Here is an 18,350-nt window from a genome sequence, read left to right on the forward strand (position 1 = left end):
TTTATTATTATTACTGAAAAAGAATATAAATCACTATATGGTGGCATTATTTTATAAATTTTTTGTAGATCATATTCTTTTTATTTTGTTATATTCAGTCTATAAAGATACCGAGTGTTCTTATAGGTTTTGCATATTAAAAATACTTTAATACATTTAAACAATATGTAGCAAAACTAATATGAACCTCGATATATTCGTAGTAATTTTAAACGTTATAATTAATCACAAAAAGTCTTTAAACTGATATAAAACTTGACTTATATAATTTATTGCTTGTATCTTCCGTTGTAATCCTCTTCTTGTGGTTTCTTGCCTTGAGGATTTTCTCTTGCTTCTCTTTCAGCGGCTTCCTGCAAATTTAAAAGACATTTTTAGAGATTTTCAAATTTATATTTATGAAGGCAAACAGTTTAAAATCTTACCTTTGGTTAGCTCTAGGTTGATTTTACATCACAATAAATATAGTCCATAGTTATTCATAATATTTTATTTATAAATAAATTCACAATAAATTAGTTAATACTGATTAAGAGGTATAGAAATATTTTAGCTTTAAATATAAAGCAACAGTTGAAGTAAATATTGTTCAAAATAATTATTATTGTACTGATTGTGTAGATATCACACTATTTGTAATTGACATGATAATAACATTCATTTTAAATATACTATTATACATAATAAACTAGTTAAATCTATGTTTTATAATATCGAAGACAGCTGAACTACTCCGTTTGCTGTTTTTACAAAACTCTTCCACGTCTCCAACAATGCTGGAACATTTTTCATAAACACTATCTGATGCAGATTCAACTAAAGAGCATAATTTGTTTTGTGCGTTAATCATATCTTCTAAATTGATGTTTAAAAGCTTAAGTAGATCCTGTGTATCGCCACTTAATTTGACTGATTGACTGACTTGGTTATTGTTTCTGGAGTTTTGTTTTGTCGGTGGCTTGAGAGATGATAAAAAATCATTTTCATTTGATTTTAATTGGCTATTTTGGTTAGTAACACTTATTGCATTATTGCGTTGAGTTGGTGGTTGCAGAGATGATAAAAAGTCATTTTCATTTGATTTGAACTGGTTGTTTTGGTTAGTAATACTTCTTGCGATGTTCTGTTGGGTTGGAGCTTTGAGTGATGATAAAAAGTCATTTTCATTTGACTTTAATTGATTGTTTCCGTTGGGATTATTTGTTGGAGCGTTTTGTTTAGATGGTGGTATGAGTGTTAATAAGAAATCAGGGACTGGTGATGCATTTGTATTTTTTGTTGGAGCTTGTTCATTGGCATTAGATTCAGGCGGATTATTTCTGTTGTAGTTGTTAGTTTGGGAGATTTCTTCGCTTGGTGGAGTGAGTGATAACAAGAAATTAGGAACAGATGATGTGTTGTTAATTTGTGTATTACTGCTAATTGACGTTTTAGCTACTTGGTCTTGATTAAATGGCGGTGGACGAAAGACAGTTTGCGTTGAAAATAAAAGATTTGAGTTATTAGTGTTGGATGTTAGTGCTGATTTTGTGTTGCTTGAGGTCTTTTCGAATGATGTTGGTTTATTAGTATTTATTGTTGCATGCAATGGGTTGGAAATTCGGTCATTATTTTGATTTGTTATTTCTGATTCAAATTGATTATTAATATTTAGATTATTATTGAAAGAATTCTTTAAGTCAGCGGTTGTTGCATGCAATGGGTTGGAAATTCGGTCATTATTTTGATTTGTTATTTCTGATTCAAATTGATTATTAATATTTAGATTACTATTGAAAGAATTCTTTAAGTCAGCGGTTGTTGCATGCAATGGGTTGGAAATTCGGTCATTATTTTGATTTGTTATTTCTGATTCAAATTGATTATTAATATTTAGATTACTATTGAAAGAATTCTTTAAGTCAGCGGTTGGTGTCTCTCCATTTGCATTAATGATTTTTGTTTTAAATTGATTTTGAATTTTTTGATCCGAAAATTGAGTGGACACATGTCTAGAATTATCTAAAGCCTTTTCTTTTTGTGTGTTTATTGAATCTGTTTGTGATTTAAAAGATGTTTTGTCATCTTTAATAGCTATGTTTTTGTTAAGTTGGGGATTTTGACTATATGATATTGATGGTGAAAATAATGCCCCGGTATTTTCATGATTCACTCCAGGAATTTGGGATGAAGTCGATGTTGCGGAAGATAAAGAATTAGTACTGAGACCATTAATGTTTTGTTTATCATTTTGAGATGCTGTTTTTACATCAACGTTACTGTTGGTTGATTTATCGACCTCCTCTAGTGAAAACTTGTTATTTGCAGCAACAATTTCATGTTGATTGTTTATTTCCTGCTTTTGTATGTTATTTGAAGGTGCATTTCTATTCCTGTTTACTGTGTTGTAAGTGGAATGAAAATATATTTGTGGTTGACGTCGGATAGTTTCTCTTTTCGCACTTCCATCACTTCCGATATGAGCGTTACTGTTGCTTCGTGACCCGGTATTTATATTTGCTGAATCTTCTCTGACGATACTCAACGAAGGTACCAACTTTCTTTCAGTACTGCTCTCAAATAACGGAGACTTTTGAGTTCCTTTATAATTAATAAGAACAACGTCCGCATCGTTGTTATCAGCTTTTTTGGTAACTTTAGCGGCTGTTCTGACGTTGTTTTGTGTAAGCTGATTCGGATCGATCACTTCGCTTTTCCCAGGACTGGGATTCTGTAGTATCTAAAACGGAGATATGAGACATGAAGAATATTACCTTGTATATTTTTTTATACGTACCGACTGTAGGCCGATTTGAGTGTCGGTGGCTTTAGCGCTAATCTGACCTTTTATCAATCCAATATTAAAGTCAATTAAATTTGCAGCATTTATGCCACTAGCTTTTGTTTTTCCTCGATATATATTCACCCTTGGTTTATTTGGCACCTCCCCGTTCTTATACAGCTAGAAGAATGATCTCCTCAATATACCTTGTTAATAATAATATATATGTTATGACTTATAAATATACGCAAAATATATTTATGATGGATCAGCGAAATTTGAATGAAATATTCTGTTATTTTGCGTATATTTATGTTGATATTAATGAAGCCTCATGCCATTAAATGTATAATAACTGGAAAAATGTGTTATGTGTTTGGAGTGAAGTTAGTAGAAATTGAAACATTAAACAACTAATGTATTTTAATTATTGTTTTAATATGCACATGTTAGTGTATGTTATATTTTGTGATTAAAAATCTGACCATGTATGGAATCAGTTAATTGTATATGCATATATATCAAATTTCAGCATAATATATATAATGACTGATTAAATATGTACGCACGCAACTTCTATGTAATATCTACATTTTATACATTGTTATAACATCTTATTTTTCTATAAACTATGAAACATGTTTGTTCTTTTCGATGTTTAATTATGTTGTCTAAATAAATGTAGGAGTAGGTATGTTTTATATTAAATATTGGTGTATATTATATACAATGATAGGTCAAATTTACGTCAGGTAGTTTTTTTTGTGTGTGTTAGTGTCTTAGATAGCTTGTAGTTGTTTTGATGGTGATTTTTTATTGTGATTTGACGAATGTGTCTTAATTGATATTTTGTGATTTTTACAATGCGTATTTTCATAGTTTCCGAAGTATTATTGAATTTGTTTTCATTATTTTGTGTATTGGTGTAATGTTATTTATAAATCTATTCCACATGCCAGTTACACTTTGTACAAATATATACAATTAAATAATGTACATCATCTATGTACTTACCTAATAAAGTAAATTTGAAATCCACAAAACGAGACAAATTATTTATCGAACCTCATATTTTATGAGTTATTTGTTAGTTCACATGTTTTTGTTTCTTTTTATTTGTGCGCGCTTCTTGTTTATTTAAACGCGGGTTACTAACCGTGCGGTGCTAATAATAGCTTAAGTCGTTACAGATAGTAAAGTCGACAATCTCTTGGGTTTAGTGGGTCTGATTATGATCTACTAGTAACAGAGAACAATACAAAATGCTACTACAATGAATGAGCACGAACTTATGAATCAATAACAAAACACATTGATTCTGAAATAAAATAAGCGGCAAACCGAATTAGTTTTAAAGTTATTTACTGATGTTAAATATATCTTCGTTATATCAGTTCTGGTATAAGTGTCTGTTTTAACATAAATAATAACACAATAAACATAATAACATATAATATAATAAACTTCTCTACTTCAGCCAAAAAGAACATTGTTAAAGGTGATTCACTCATTGAGAAATCGCAGTTTCGGCATAGGAAGTAATGATAGCGTATGAGGGAATTATTGGATAAAGAAAGAAGTTAATTTGCAAAATAATTTACAATAGAATTAAGCATCAGTTAGGTGTATGGAGAGGCTCCCAACGAGATTTTAGGGCGTGACTTGGAAAGAAAAACGATGCTATGAGATCTAACAGGAAGAAGTATTAAAATACATTTAATGAATTTAACGATTAACATATCAAAGAAGAAACGAGCATTATAAATCGTTATATTTACCAGTCGTAGTCACTTTTGATTATAATTTGTTTCAGTTAGTAAACAACCGCGAACTACGATATACCATACTTAATATATTGACCTGTTATACTTTAAAACTTATTGGTTTGCTTATCTTTTTAAATATATATGGACATAAAACTAGCTTTTGATTTATTTATAGTCCATATATATTATTGTCGTGATTTTGTTCTTTACACATACCTGTTGAGCTCTAATACCGGCGTAAATAAGATCTAAACCTTTTTGGACCTCCGGACTGACTGGTGGTGGAGTTGGTAGATGGTCTCCGGAAGGATGGAAACCTTTCTCGTCAGCAATGTAGTTGACGGTGATGATTTGTCCGTCTGGGGCTGTGTACGAGTAAGAACCTAAGGGGAACATATGATTAATAAACAATAATTAATCAGGCGATGCCCGTTGGGATTTACGAAATTTACCTTGTTGGACTTGAGCAGCAAGAACACCTCCTTCTTCATCGGGATCAGGTCCAAGTTCCTTCAAGAAACCTTCTTCTTGGGCGAGGATATTGTTACCAGTTTCCCATCTAAAATAATATTTAAACGATGTGAAGTAAATACATAGAAAAAGAGGCACTGAAACGACTATTTATTTTATTTCATATATATATTCTATATATATTTATATTTATTTTTCAAATAAAATAATATTAATATATACATTTTATAAAAATTGAAGAATATGAAATATAAGACAGAGTACAAAGTATTTGGTTTAGAAAAAAATATTTTCCTTGTCATCTAATTTCGTCTTGAAGAACTATTTCAGATTACATTAAAGAAAAATAAATTAGTGACTTGAGCTTAAGATTTGTTACAATAAAGATAATCGACAAATTAAGATACAAATGCAAATAAACAAAACCCAGATATTTAAGTTTAGAAATAGGGAAAGTGATAAACATCAAGGATGATTAATTTTAGAAGCACCGTTAACAAGTGTTTTTGGTTAATGGTCTTACCTAATAACATTCATATATTAACCGTGACATTTAAAATAGATCTGAAAATTTGTTACGTACTTTTGTACACAGAAACAGAACATTTTCCTTTAGGGTATTAAATAGAGCATCTTATGCAACCAAAAATTATAATGGAGAATGCGTACGCGTACGATTCGGATCGAACTTAAAGTACCACTTACGCGGCTTTGTATGATCCATCATTGCCCTGTTCTTTGTCGTATCTGATGATGGGAATCGGAGTAGTGAGTTCCCTTGATCGGGGACGGGCGTCACCAGATTGGTATTGTTGTTCTGGGGCTTGGTAATCTTGAGCTGCGGTTTCAGCTGATTGGGAGTCTTGGTATTGACTCGGTTGGCTTGGGCGTCTTTGTGCCAGGCACACGCTTAGGGCAACGGCAAAAATAATCTAGAAAAAAACGACGATTAAATATATTTTGTTTATGAAAAAAAAGTTTGTTTATGTTTATCATTTCACTTTTTATTAATTTCATTGATTTTATATCCTATCTTTGGTATAAAAATGCTATTAATGCCTATAAATATTATTTATAATTGTTTAGGAAGCCAAGTATTTATATTAAACATAACTAAAAAATGTTACACTTATAAAGATGATACCTTTTATATTTCGGGATTGTAATAAATTAATGTTGCCATGCGAGAGTATTTTAACATGTGAGCAATTTGTTTAAGAAAAATATAAATTTTTAATTTTGTATACGGGCTTTTTTTATAAACTTTTATTTCGATTTACAGCCGATAATTGAGATATTACGAACGGAATTTGTTTGTCTAAACTACATTTATTTGGTGCTGTGCTTTATCATACGTTATATTTAATAGGAAGCATTATAATATAATAACACTTAGTAACTTTCCAAAAATACAGTAGACTTTGAATTAAAGTGAAACAACTTTTTTATTATATTAAAAATGTATAGGGTGGATGTTTTTGCTTGTTTTCTTATAGATTGCTTTAAGTATATCTTAAGTAATACATATACAATGAACATAGACGATACCGCGTTTGAAAGGTAAAAGTCCATAGAACATTTTAGACATACATATAGTATCATTCGTTTGCTCAGTCAACATATATTTCAATTTTCAAAGCACAATATCAGATGTCAGAAGGCTGTTGTTATCATGTTTTACCTTTTTTTACTTAGAAAAGAAAAAATGTAATGCAACTCATTGAAAGTTGTGTACTGTTTATGGTGAAGTAAGCACCAATGTTAGAAATTTTGATTAACTGATAACATGATAAAATTCATATAGATCGATATTTTTGACTTTGCAATTTTGGTATGGAATTAAAGATCGACCATAAAACAGTTTAGAACCATTCACCTGAAGATACCAGATGCTCGATACTTGGAACATTTAACGAGTTTTCATTTCCGAATTATTTCTAAAATGAATAGAAATTGAGTGTGCATTGATCAATATAATGGGGAGTACTATTTTCAATGGTTTTGCTGATTCCAGTCGTTGCAGTTGTTTAGACAAGAACGAATTTCGTAGTCGATGTACAAAATTAGTTGCTGTATTGGTAAATATTGATTTTGTGTATGAATTGTTATTGTATACCGTCGTAAAATATCATGTAACGTCGTGGTATTGAGACATAATCGGGAATTGCTATGAACTAATACCTTGCCCGAATAGCTCACATGTCGAATAGATAAAACAGTTTAATTAAGTATTCAAAGAATCTATATATCATGAGATTTTGATATATCTGCCGTACAGCTTAGATATGCGCATTTGTTCTCTTCTGTTATGTGCATTTTTTGATATCAAAGTTTTCGAAAATACTTTCGATGCAGGCGTCTTGCAGGAGTGAAAAAATATGCAGAAGTGCATAGATATTTATAGAGAGATAGAAATAAGCCAAGAGGTTAAGTAATTAATTAAAATATAAAATACATTTCTGGTGTTAAGGGGTTAAGAATTTCGGAAAAATCAATTGAATGTCCAAGAAATGCCCTTAAAGAGATTTAAGTATAATTTTTTTAAACATTTAAAATTATTTTCGAAGATATTAACTGACTTGATGTTTAGGTTTAGAAATACAAAATAATAATGAATATGAATTCATTGATATTGATTTCTACACCTAAATATATTTATGTTGGAACTCACACGAATGAAATTGCTTCTTTTATAGCAGTTTGAATTTTTAACGAAGAATTCATTTCCATCCTAAAAATCGATTACCCTTATAGGAATAACAAATAGTCCAGAACCCTATGCGTTTGCCGTTAAACGTGACAATACCCGGGTTGAGAGCTCAGAAATACGAGTTTCTTATTCTTCAAAGGAGGTCAGAATCGTTTGAACCGAAAAAATGTAAGTATAAAGTACCATTGTAAGGCTTAGGCTTATTGTAAGGCTACGTGTTATTTTACCCGAAACTTTAAACGTGTTTTCTCGAATTTACTTACATTAGTTCAGTAAGTATTTATCTGAAATTTGGTGGGAGCCTTTTCTGTACATTCTTCTATCGTATCAAAGTAAAGCTATAACTACTAAATTTGGATTTTAATTTAATAACAAATTTTGTTTTACCTTTCTACGAAGGAAGCACTGCTATAGATTGAGATTCTTTTTTTTTTGGTTTTCAGACTATTAGGAAGGATGCAATAGTGTGTACGAAGGTACTTCATCAGCCTGTAAGTTTTTGAATTTTTATTTTTTGTATGTTCTCTTCAAACATTAATAAATATCTAGTAAAAACATGGATAGTAGAAATATTGTTTGTTCTTTTTTTATTTCACTTTAAAAAATACCTAAAATCCATGCCCCTAGACTAGAATACCCCTTTACATAAGTTTTTACATGAGTTGACTAATGTTTTAACATGTTTTCAAGAGATACCAAAAAGTCTAGTAGGATAATACATTTTTACATCTAAATGAATCAAATGTGTTTAAATTCCTTTCGCGTGGGTAGGTCTTTCTTTATTTCGCATCCGTATCTGGATGAATAAGCCACCTCATAGGTCAGTAGCGCTCATGGTTGACCTTTTCGTAATGGCAGTAAAGGAATGTTATTTAGCGGCCTTGGTAAATAGAACGAAAATGAAGAAGCACTTGCAGCAAAAAAATCTCTTCAATTACATCACGAGCGAGGATTCGCGATAAGACCATCTCATTTTGATCTTGACTGTTCGCGGATGTTATGGTCTCATTTAAAATTATAATGCGAAGAAAGGTGGAGTGATGAATGGATCGCTATCGACTTTCGAAATTTATTCAGAAGCAGAGCCTGTTCATTGACCGGTTTGTTATGTATGAAAGGTGCGAGATAGCAGCGACAGACCCGATTATTTTTGTCTGCTTCTAATCACTCTGTTCGTCGTTGATTATCATTGTTTGAATTGTGTTTTCGTTCTGATTTAGATCGCTGGTTATATAACCTTACTTTCTATAAGATTTCTACGGAAAATCCCTAGCGATTTTAGATAATATAACATATGATGTAGAACACCTAGTAGTTTTAATTATATATCTTGAACTTTTAATGATATATTATTTGAAAGTATTTATGTATTGTTTCTCTACATCTCATTTCTACTACATATATATAGTATAGTTTCTCTACATACATATCAAACATTACACCATTTATCACAACCTGTAACATATTATTGTGTAGCATTATATTGAAATAACAAGACTGCTTTGTTGAGCTTTTAATCAGATCTTTATTGGCTATTCTTGTAGTTAATTGTGTTAATTGTGTAAAAAAAAAGCCTTCCCAAATTAAAGAAAAATATCTTGAACTGTTGACTTTAATTGGTAAATGGATAAGTATAAATGATTCAGTTCTACCCCACCCGCTGTAATCTCTAGATATTGCCCCATCTGATTATTGTTTGGACCGATGTCACTTGGTATGTGTCATACCATTTTTTAAGAATATTATTTCACAATCCTATATAACTATATACCTTAGATTGTGTGACTTTTCAAGCCTCAATATAATTGATGTTGGTTGATATCATACTTGTAATTGTATCATGATTTTAAATATATTATAAACTAAGCAATTATAAACTATCAAATTAAATTTCTTAAAAAACATTAATGAGATATTAAAAATGGCTAAAATATAACAACGTTTTTTAAAAAATGAAGACCTAGGTACATAAATCCTAACACGGTTAAAAGACAATTTGTGTTTGGTAAAATGTCTGTTATCTATAAAAAGTTATCAATTAAAATAGAATGAATATGTTTTCTTTACAAATATTTTTAATTAAATACAATAAGTGATATTTTTTCATAGATTAAAAAAAGTATTTACTATGGGATATTATAATATGTTACAATATATTTAAATGTATTCATTAAATCAATGAGCTTGAATGATCGATAGAGATGTTATTTTATCAATAAAAATTAATTTTATTTAAAATTAAAATGATAAAAGTCTAAGAACTATTTAAGTTCACTAGACTTCCTTTTAATTCCGTTAAGTTTCATTAATATATTTTCTATCTTTTACATACGATTTAAATGTTGAGGTCAAATTTGTATTGGATGATAATTACAATCTAATAATAATGAATGAAATTAAAACTCGAGATTGATTAATAATGCGTGAAAATCACTCACGTATATAGTTAAGTATATTTAGTTTCATTTATTTAATTATTTTTCAATAATTAATATTATCAACTTAATATCAGCTACATCCCATTAATCTCAGTTTGATTCGGATTTTAGAATCATTCAAGTAATTTAATATTATGAAATGTGTTTGCATCATTTCTTGGTCAACTGCAGGAACCTGATATTGGACTAGTAGATTAGTAGGTTAAACGATAATTACATATAGTTGAATTGTATTTAATAATTGGTTTGACTATTATTTATGTTAAATTTATAAGAAATTATAATTTTTTTTAGTTTGAATATTTATTACCCTGAAAGCATTAAGCTTATTACATATTCCTATAGAAAATGTATGTTGTATCTTAACTTTACTGAATTATTGAAAGTTGTTTTGTTGAATAATATTTTTACAACTTGTTTAATTAATTTTGTCAAGTTAATCTTTGATTTTTCGAAAATCATTATGTTTATTTACTGCTACATTAAATCTATTTGGTAATTAAGTTTAGCCAAGATACAAATAAACTGAAACCTACAAGATTTTGTTGTTATATAAATAAAATAGTACAAAAACAATGAGGTAATATTGATGTGTGTCTTCTTTACCAGCAGGAAACAACATAGTGATGGACAATGACAACATGTAATAAAAAGTATATATTCATCTTGATCTATTTTCACGATTGAGGATGTATCAAGAGAGTGTGGTCAAACATTTAGGTCTAAGAACTTGTTGATGACTATTATTGTAGTTAAAACAGTTTATGAAAACGAAAATTCAGTATATCAGCTTAAAAAATGTATTTCGTATTGACATATGGCTATGATTGGGGATGTGTTGAAAGGGTTACGGCCAAACATTCAAGTCTAAGAACCTATGGAAAAGTCTACGATACCAATTCTTAACTTATGAAATTTCCTTCGATGGCCGAAACAATTAAAACAATTTTAGATAGTTCCAATCGAATTTCCATAATCAAATAATGATTTTGATTAACTTTTATATACGTACAAAGAACGATTTGATTTCTTATTTCACCTTTAAATGTGTATTTTGTGCCAAAAATAAAAACAATGTGATTATTTCGGAACCGTTCAATCAATATTCCGCTCAGATAACCTACTGGCTTTGAAGATGTTTAAATGTTAGTGAATGCACCTGCCCTAGATGATCTAATACAGTTCGAAATGTCACCGGCCATCGCTTGCTCCAATATAATCGTTCTTTCGATCGATTGATCGATTTTTCGGCAACGTTTGACCTTTCCATCTGCCGGGAGAAGTGGCGTTACGTAAAACGCAATCTGCGTGTATGGGGGACGACTTTTCGTAACGCCTCAGCTAAATTATTTAGCGTGCCGATGCTGCAGCAGGCCCGACACAACCTCAGGCTGACGTAACCTGTAGGCGTTCTTGGTATTTAACCATCTCGGGACGATTTGAAATTAAAATCCACCGACCGGACTTTCTTTTCTTTACGAAACAGGGTTTACGGCGGAGGATGATACAGCCAAAGGACATTCGTTGGGTAATCGATTTGTACATGTACGTTTTGCGACGTAACACTAATTGCGGCTAAATCAACATACATGGAATTTTTATTCATATTTTATTCTAAGAATTTCTCGGAGAGCTCAACAATGTCGTCAATTCCCATTAGAATATAGGATTGGTGGAGTCACACGAAGAACTAATGCTCAAAATTGCTTTGTCATTGATTTCGTCGTACACATTTCAAAGATACTTAATTAAAAGTTTAATTATTTATGTTGTGACTAATAGGAAAAACCATAGATTTTTTGATAAAAAATAAGCTAATGATTTTTAAACATATTATTTAAATGATATATTATATCTAACTGGATTATAAAAAATGCTGATAATTATCTGATTATTGATAATATTGAATAGAGAACATGGAAATATGAAAGACCTCTGTTAACCATATGAATGTCCATGTGATTCAATGTCTAAAAAGTTTTATGGACATAAATGTGTCTAGAGCAGAGTAGTGTAGGAAATTCACATGGTATAATGAGAAAATTGAACTTACATCACCGTTTAGAATTAAAATAGATTTTCTTAGAGTTTATTAATCTAGTAAGGTCTACTAAAGAATGTTGACTTAAATATCAATTCCGTTACCTATATATAATTAAAAAGGTAATTATTGCTGACTGGTTTATACCAAATCACTGTTACCCTGTCAACGATTTTTAATTATTGCAAATCATTATTTTTGGCTTGATGCAAACTGCTTAATATATCATAGGTAATTGTCCCGACTTGTTATGTCAGTGACTAAATTTAGCTCTACCAAGCTGAAGAGATTGGCCACCTCTTTAAGAAGTTGTATATAGGTATGATGTAACATTATAATTTGAAAAATTTTAATGGATATTGCTATGTTTTCGTTAAAATTCTGATCAATGATTTTATACAAAATTGGATTATAGTGATACTTTTAGTTCTTAAAATGATAATGAAATATTATAAGTGTAGGATATTAATTTTATTTATATTAACATTTTATTAACCATAAAAATCATATTGTGTTAACGATATAAATAATAAAATAACAATAAAAGCGGCAAATAAAGTAGTATTACATGACAAGATATACTTGATTGAATGTTTTAAGTTTTAATTAGTGTAAATAATTATGAATTAGGAATAATTTTTATGTTATGGGAATATTATTATTGTATCTAAAATAAATAAGAATAACAATAGACATATTTAATCATATAATAAAACGTTTATGGATTTAAGTAGATTAATCTTTGTTTGAGAATCGTCTTTTAAAATGGTTTAAAATATGTATCGCAATTAAAATATAAGTAATGAAGGCACTAAATACTGCTCTATATACTAAACTGAACTATTATATGAGATAATAAATAATAACCTTGAGAAAAGGAATCGTAAGAAGAACGGGTGACTTACCAAAACTTTCATCTTTGTACCAAAGTGTAAGAGACCAGCGAAGAACGCGTCGCGAATTGAACTGTACTCTCTAAACGAGATGTGGATTATCATTTATATGTGCCCCCCTATAAATCCGCATCGGCCAAAAAAAATGATAACATCTTTCAAATATCAAACTGATCGAGATGATGCGGATGATGAGGGTTTATGTAACAAAAAATTTTCTCGATTATGTTTTATTGTTTCGGCCGATAGAAATTGTTTTTGGTGAAACTTAATTTTATTCATTGTTTTCGTCTTGTTTATCTAATCGTGAATGATATATTAATTTATGGTTATTGAATGGAGCTATTGAATGGAGCTATTGAATGTGATGGATTCGTAAAAACGATGGTTTATCAATTTTTCTTTTAATACAAATTGTTCTTTTATATATCCTATAATTATTACAATTAAATTCTCTACACTTCTTTGGTTTCTTTGATGTTAACATGTTGTGGACCATATAGTTATTTTATATATTGTATTTGTTAAGTTATTGTTTTTTGAATATTACGAAGTAAAGCTTCATGATAATGATTGTTCGTATTTTAATTGACAATCGCAATTATTTATATATGATTTTTTAATGCACCTTATAGGTCACACATATATTATATATGCATTTGAGAGCTTCTGAGGCATAGATTATTGCTGATTTAACATAAGAATACTGGATAGCGATCCAGTGATGACAAGCTACTATGAAGAAGAACTAATACTCATTTTTTTTTCATATTATTAGACTTTGGTATTTTTAATACGAATGATATAATTTATGGGTAATTTATTATCATTCTTAGCCATTTATTATGAACCACCTCTAGTATAGAATTGAAAAAGCTCGCGAAAAAGACTACATTAATTAGTTGTATTAATTATTCTTTCCGACATATCCTTTTCAGATTCGACTTCAATATTCTTCACTCTTAGAAGTGTGTATTTAAATTTTAAACTGCGTTATTATTTATAACATATATCCAGTTAACTGAATTAATATTTTTAAGGACTTATTGGAAGTATTTACGAAAGATATATATGGGTCTTCAAAGAGCTCGTGAGGAAGCAAACTGAGAAGTGCAGGCAGGATTTCAACTGAATTGCGACTGTAAATTTATTGATTTCAGTTTCGAAAGCTTTAGGCAACTCTGGGAAGCTTCGGAACATATTCCCCTAAAAATTACTAAAATTCTTCACGCTTCTTTTGATTTTATTAGCTGCTTGCAAAAAGAAATGATTCATCGAACCTATTTGTGATTCAATATTTGGTCTTCGCCTAAGATGTCGTCCCGATATTGATTTTCAACATGGTAATAAACGAAATTGTATGAAAAGAAGTTAAAAATAGATATGATATTCAATATGAAGATTTTTGAATTATCTTTATTACACTATATAGTTCGTATTGCTTCGAGACTTGGACATTATTACAGACATCTGTAGGCTTTAAGTCTTTCAAATGCGATGTTAAATTTTACAAATGTTGCGACAGTCAGTGCACAGTTGAGGACCACGCCCAGAGACATTGATTGTAATGGTTTAAACATGTCTGGCGAAAGGTAAATAAATTAACAATTACAACAATAACATTGTTGGAGGTTTGAACGGCGAGATTTGGAACAATGTAGGTCTTGTTTGGTCAATGTAGGGTTGATTAATGGATTAACAGCAACGTATTGATTGGGAAGTAGACACTCTCCCTGAATGCCAGCTCATGCTCATGGATTGATCATGATGACACGGTACATAATTAAACTGAAATATTTATGGTTTTTAAGAAAACGAAAAAATCTGTTTAAGAAAGTACATAATATCGAAAACTCATTAAATATATAACAAATATTTGAACTGAAAGTAATAGAGCGTAACACTCTTAACGGTTTTGTAGATTTTTGTGGAAAGAATTGTGCTAAAAATAATACAATATAACTGAAACCTATAGTACATGTATTATTGTTGCTAATGTTAATGAAATAATGAAGTGTCTGTTCAAAATACTGTATTTATTAAAAAAAATGTAATACATATACTACACTTATATTATACTTAAAAATTTGTATTTAACTACTTACATAAAACTGATGCATATGCAACAGATGGCATATGACTTTTATTAGTACCTAAATATTTAAACGGATTGCTTAGAAAGCTTATCGTAATATATAATATTAATTAGAATTTGATAATTTGTTATATTATAAAAAAATACTTATTAAGTCAAATAGTTAGCAGTTTTTTATTACTAAATAACCGTTTTCAGGGTTTTACGGTATTATCTTATAATATTAGCATCTTTGACTACTTTAATACATCAATTTTCAGAAAAGTGTTAAAATTTTATTACGTAAAAATTGAAATAAAGAAAGTTTTACAAGGAAACTGATAAATGGAAAGTTAATTTTTAAATTAGGATTTAGGAATCATGATAATTTACCTCAGATTAGAATGTAATTTAATATCCTGTTTTAGAATACCTTCATTGTTTTTAAATCTTTTAATATTCCCGTTATAACTTTTTTAAAACTAAAAAGTACGATATTTCAGTACAATAATCCCAAAGTAAAACCCAAATCGAATTGTTATGTAATAGGATTTAGTGCTATTTTTAAACATATTTAAGGCTTATTTGTGTTTTATATGGGTCTTAAACATTTTTTTGATGAATTATATTGATAAATAAAATCGATATACAAGGTTTGCATAAAAAGAACTTGTCGAAATTGAAGTATTGAGAACAAAATATTTTTAAATGCATTTTTTAAGTCCAAATGAGTTATTGTATGTAAATACTCTCGCTACTCCCTTTTATTTACTATGATATTATGGATCTTCAATCACATAAACCTATTCTGACCTAAGAAATTGCTACCAAAAAGTATTAAAAAATCATTATATAACTAATAATAATATAATTCTTGGTTTCAGCTATGTAATATCTTAACTTGTTGGATAATGAATATGCAGATTTAACCTGGTTAAATTCATGTTTTGGGTTTATGACCTGTAACATGTATTGTGTCACTGCTCAATACTGAGTTTTTCCTATTGTTGTAAAGTTATTTTATTTAATCAGTTGGTATTCAAAAATACAGTAGAGTTACCTATTATATAGCCTTAATATAAATCGTTATACATTTTATGCCCTATTCGAAAAACTAAACACATAACGAACATAATAACTTTATAAAACTATCTACTGCTTTTTGTGTTTTCCCTTTTTTATATCTTATTATTTTTTATAATTTAAATAAAATATTACATAAGTCAACACTTAGATTAAAATAAAGAGTATTATTATTATTATTATTATAAGATTAGATGTTATGTGATAGTGTTAAATATTTAAAATTGACAAATACAAAATGATTAGATTGTTTCATTGTTGATTCTAATTTTATTAATTATTTTTAAGTGTAATTTATTATATTGCAATAATAACTAAACATTTGCAATTGCAACAATAATTTAGTAAAAACTATTCAGACAATGATGCAGTTTTTAATTATTTTTAGTAACTCAGTTAATGTCATAGTTATATATTAAGAAGACATAACGATTTTTCGATTTTCAATTTGCTCTGTTATTAATACTTGGGATTATTTTGTTTAATATAAACGATCTGAAGTTAAAAAGCATGTTATGAGTAGCAAATTATGATTAGTTATTTTAAATAAGGATAAGAAAACAGATGACTTGATGAAAATCTGACAGAAACAAATTCTGCTGTAACAATGTCCAATATTGAGATATAGTAATATTTGAGTTATTTTTATTCCAAGGACGTTATGACTTTATTTGAAACAGTAAAAAAAATATTGAGATTAATAGATAATTAAGAGATATTTAAATAAAATCAACAAATAAAAGATTATATAAAAATCATACTTTCTTGGTCCAGTATTAATATGATACTTTGTTAATAATAACGAGCTCATTAATATCATATTTTAAAAGATATTATTTAGAGTCTCCTTTTTACCAACTACCTGCACAGTTTAAGTTATTCTTCAAGTAATGCTCCTCAAATATAACGCGATATAACAGTATATAACCAATAAAATAATAACAAATTGTGAAGCTGCAAAATTAATTTTAGTTTTTTTATACAAAAAACTTGTTTATGTAATAATAAAAGTTTTTACTCAACAGTCAGCGCTATTTTTAAAAATATTTTTCACAATCTTCTTCGTTGTTGTATGTTTTTGATTTTAAGCTGCATATATTGATGTGTATTTAAAAGATGATCTTTATACGTGTATGCTTTTTTGTGCAACAAAACTATCGATACATAATGTGTCCTACTTTTTACCTGTACTTTCTTTCGTCCTAGTTATCAATACTTTTTATTTTCGAAATAATGTCTACTATAACTAAAGATACGAGTTGATACAGTTACATAAATACTGTAACGCATTTATGTGTTATGAGGTTATATTTGTATAAACTAGGACGTTCGCTAGATTCACAGAAATGAAAATTCCGGAAATATAACAAGATTTTCGCTACAAATTTCATCAACTTAGATATTCTTAGCACAACACTCCGTCAAGTTTGTGAATTTTGACTGTGTGGCACTTATTACCTCCTTGTTATCAGTGAAACAATAGAAAAAAGCCAAATATGATAGTAGCTACAACAGATCTAAATTTGGAATCTGGTCCAAACCCGAAGATTGATCGACCTGATTAACTCGAGCGTGCTGTGTCGAAGCTACCTCGAGAAATCCAGTCCGCCTATCAGAATTCATCAATCGAATTTCCATCTTATTCAAACTCTCAAAGTGAGCCAGTTCCTGAAGGCATCAAGTCACAGATCCGACTCAAATATCGTTTCTATCGTAGAGCTCGTGCCACTCTCAGCTCGGCAGATAAAAGGGAGGTCAACGGAGTAAAAACATTCAAGTGAAGGAAACTATTAAAGCCTGGCGATCCGAGAAATGGAACTCATTTCTAGCGGACCAAAGGCTGGGTGACCCCGCAACTTTCTGGCGACTCTTTAAAAATCTGGGAAGACGCAAAACGTCATACCCCACTAATGTCAGCGGAGACAGAAACTTTCGTAGTCATCGACCACGTAAAGGCCGAGAAATATAAACGCTGCTGAGAACGACGAAATCATTAGGAAGGCCAACTCCGTTCATTCTCAAATGCCTCCGAGTTATCTTTTAAACCATCTAGTCACTCCTAAAATACTCACGCAAATGATCAGCAAGATTCGGAACAAGAAGGCCCCGGGTT

At 29.5% G+C, this 18,350-nt stretch overlaps 1 protein-coding gene across 1 annotated transcript; it reads right to left on the reverse strand.

Annotated features, from left to right (window-relative positions):
• Nucleotides 1–585: 585 nt before the first annotated feature.
• On the reverse strand, nucleotides 586–13,226 carry LOC143194128 (uncharacterized). The gene is made up of 6 exons (XM_076400709.1): nucleotides 13,093–13,226; nucleotides 5,704–5,930; nucleotides 4,980–5,086; nucleotides 4,744–4,910; nucleotides 2,777–2,941; nucleotides 586–2,719 (listed from the first exon to the last, which is right to left on the reverse strand). Exons 1-6 carry the CDS (start codon nucleotides 13,183–13,185, stop codon nucleotides 689–691), a joined length of 2,790 nt encoding a protein of 929 aa, XP_076256824.1. The 5' UTR covers nucleotides 13,186–13,226; the 3' UTR covers nucleotides 586–688.
• Nucleotides 13,227–18,350: the final 5,124 nt, after the last annotated feature.

This window comes from Rhynchophorus ferrugineus, unplaced genomic scaffold (assembly GCF_030347505.1).
Source record: "Rhynchophorus ferrugineus isolate W39M unplaced genomic scaffold, kcgeb_rfMv2 rfM3, whole genome shotgun sequence".
Taxonomy (NCBI): Eukaryota; Metazoa; Arthropoda; class Insecta; order Coleoptera; family Curculionidae; genus Rhynchophorus; species Rhynchophorus ferrugineus.

Excerpts from the sequence above, each read along its gene's own strand:
- LOC143194128 (XM_076400709.1), bottom strand. The coding sequence starts at position 13,185 with ATGATAATCCACATCTCGTTTAGAGAGTACAGTTCAATTCGCGACGCG. Across the intron at positions 5,087-5,703 it reads GATGGATCATACAAAGCCGC|ATGGGAAACTGGTAACAATA; the intron begins GTAAGTGGTACT and ends ATATTATTTTAG. Across the intron at positions 2,942-4,743 it reads CCGGTATTAGAGCTCAACAG|CTGTATAAGAACGGGGAGGT; the intron begins GTATGTGTAAAG and ends TCATTCTTCTAG.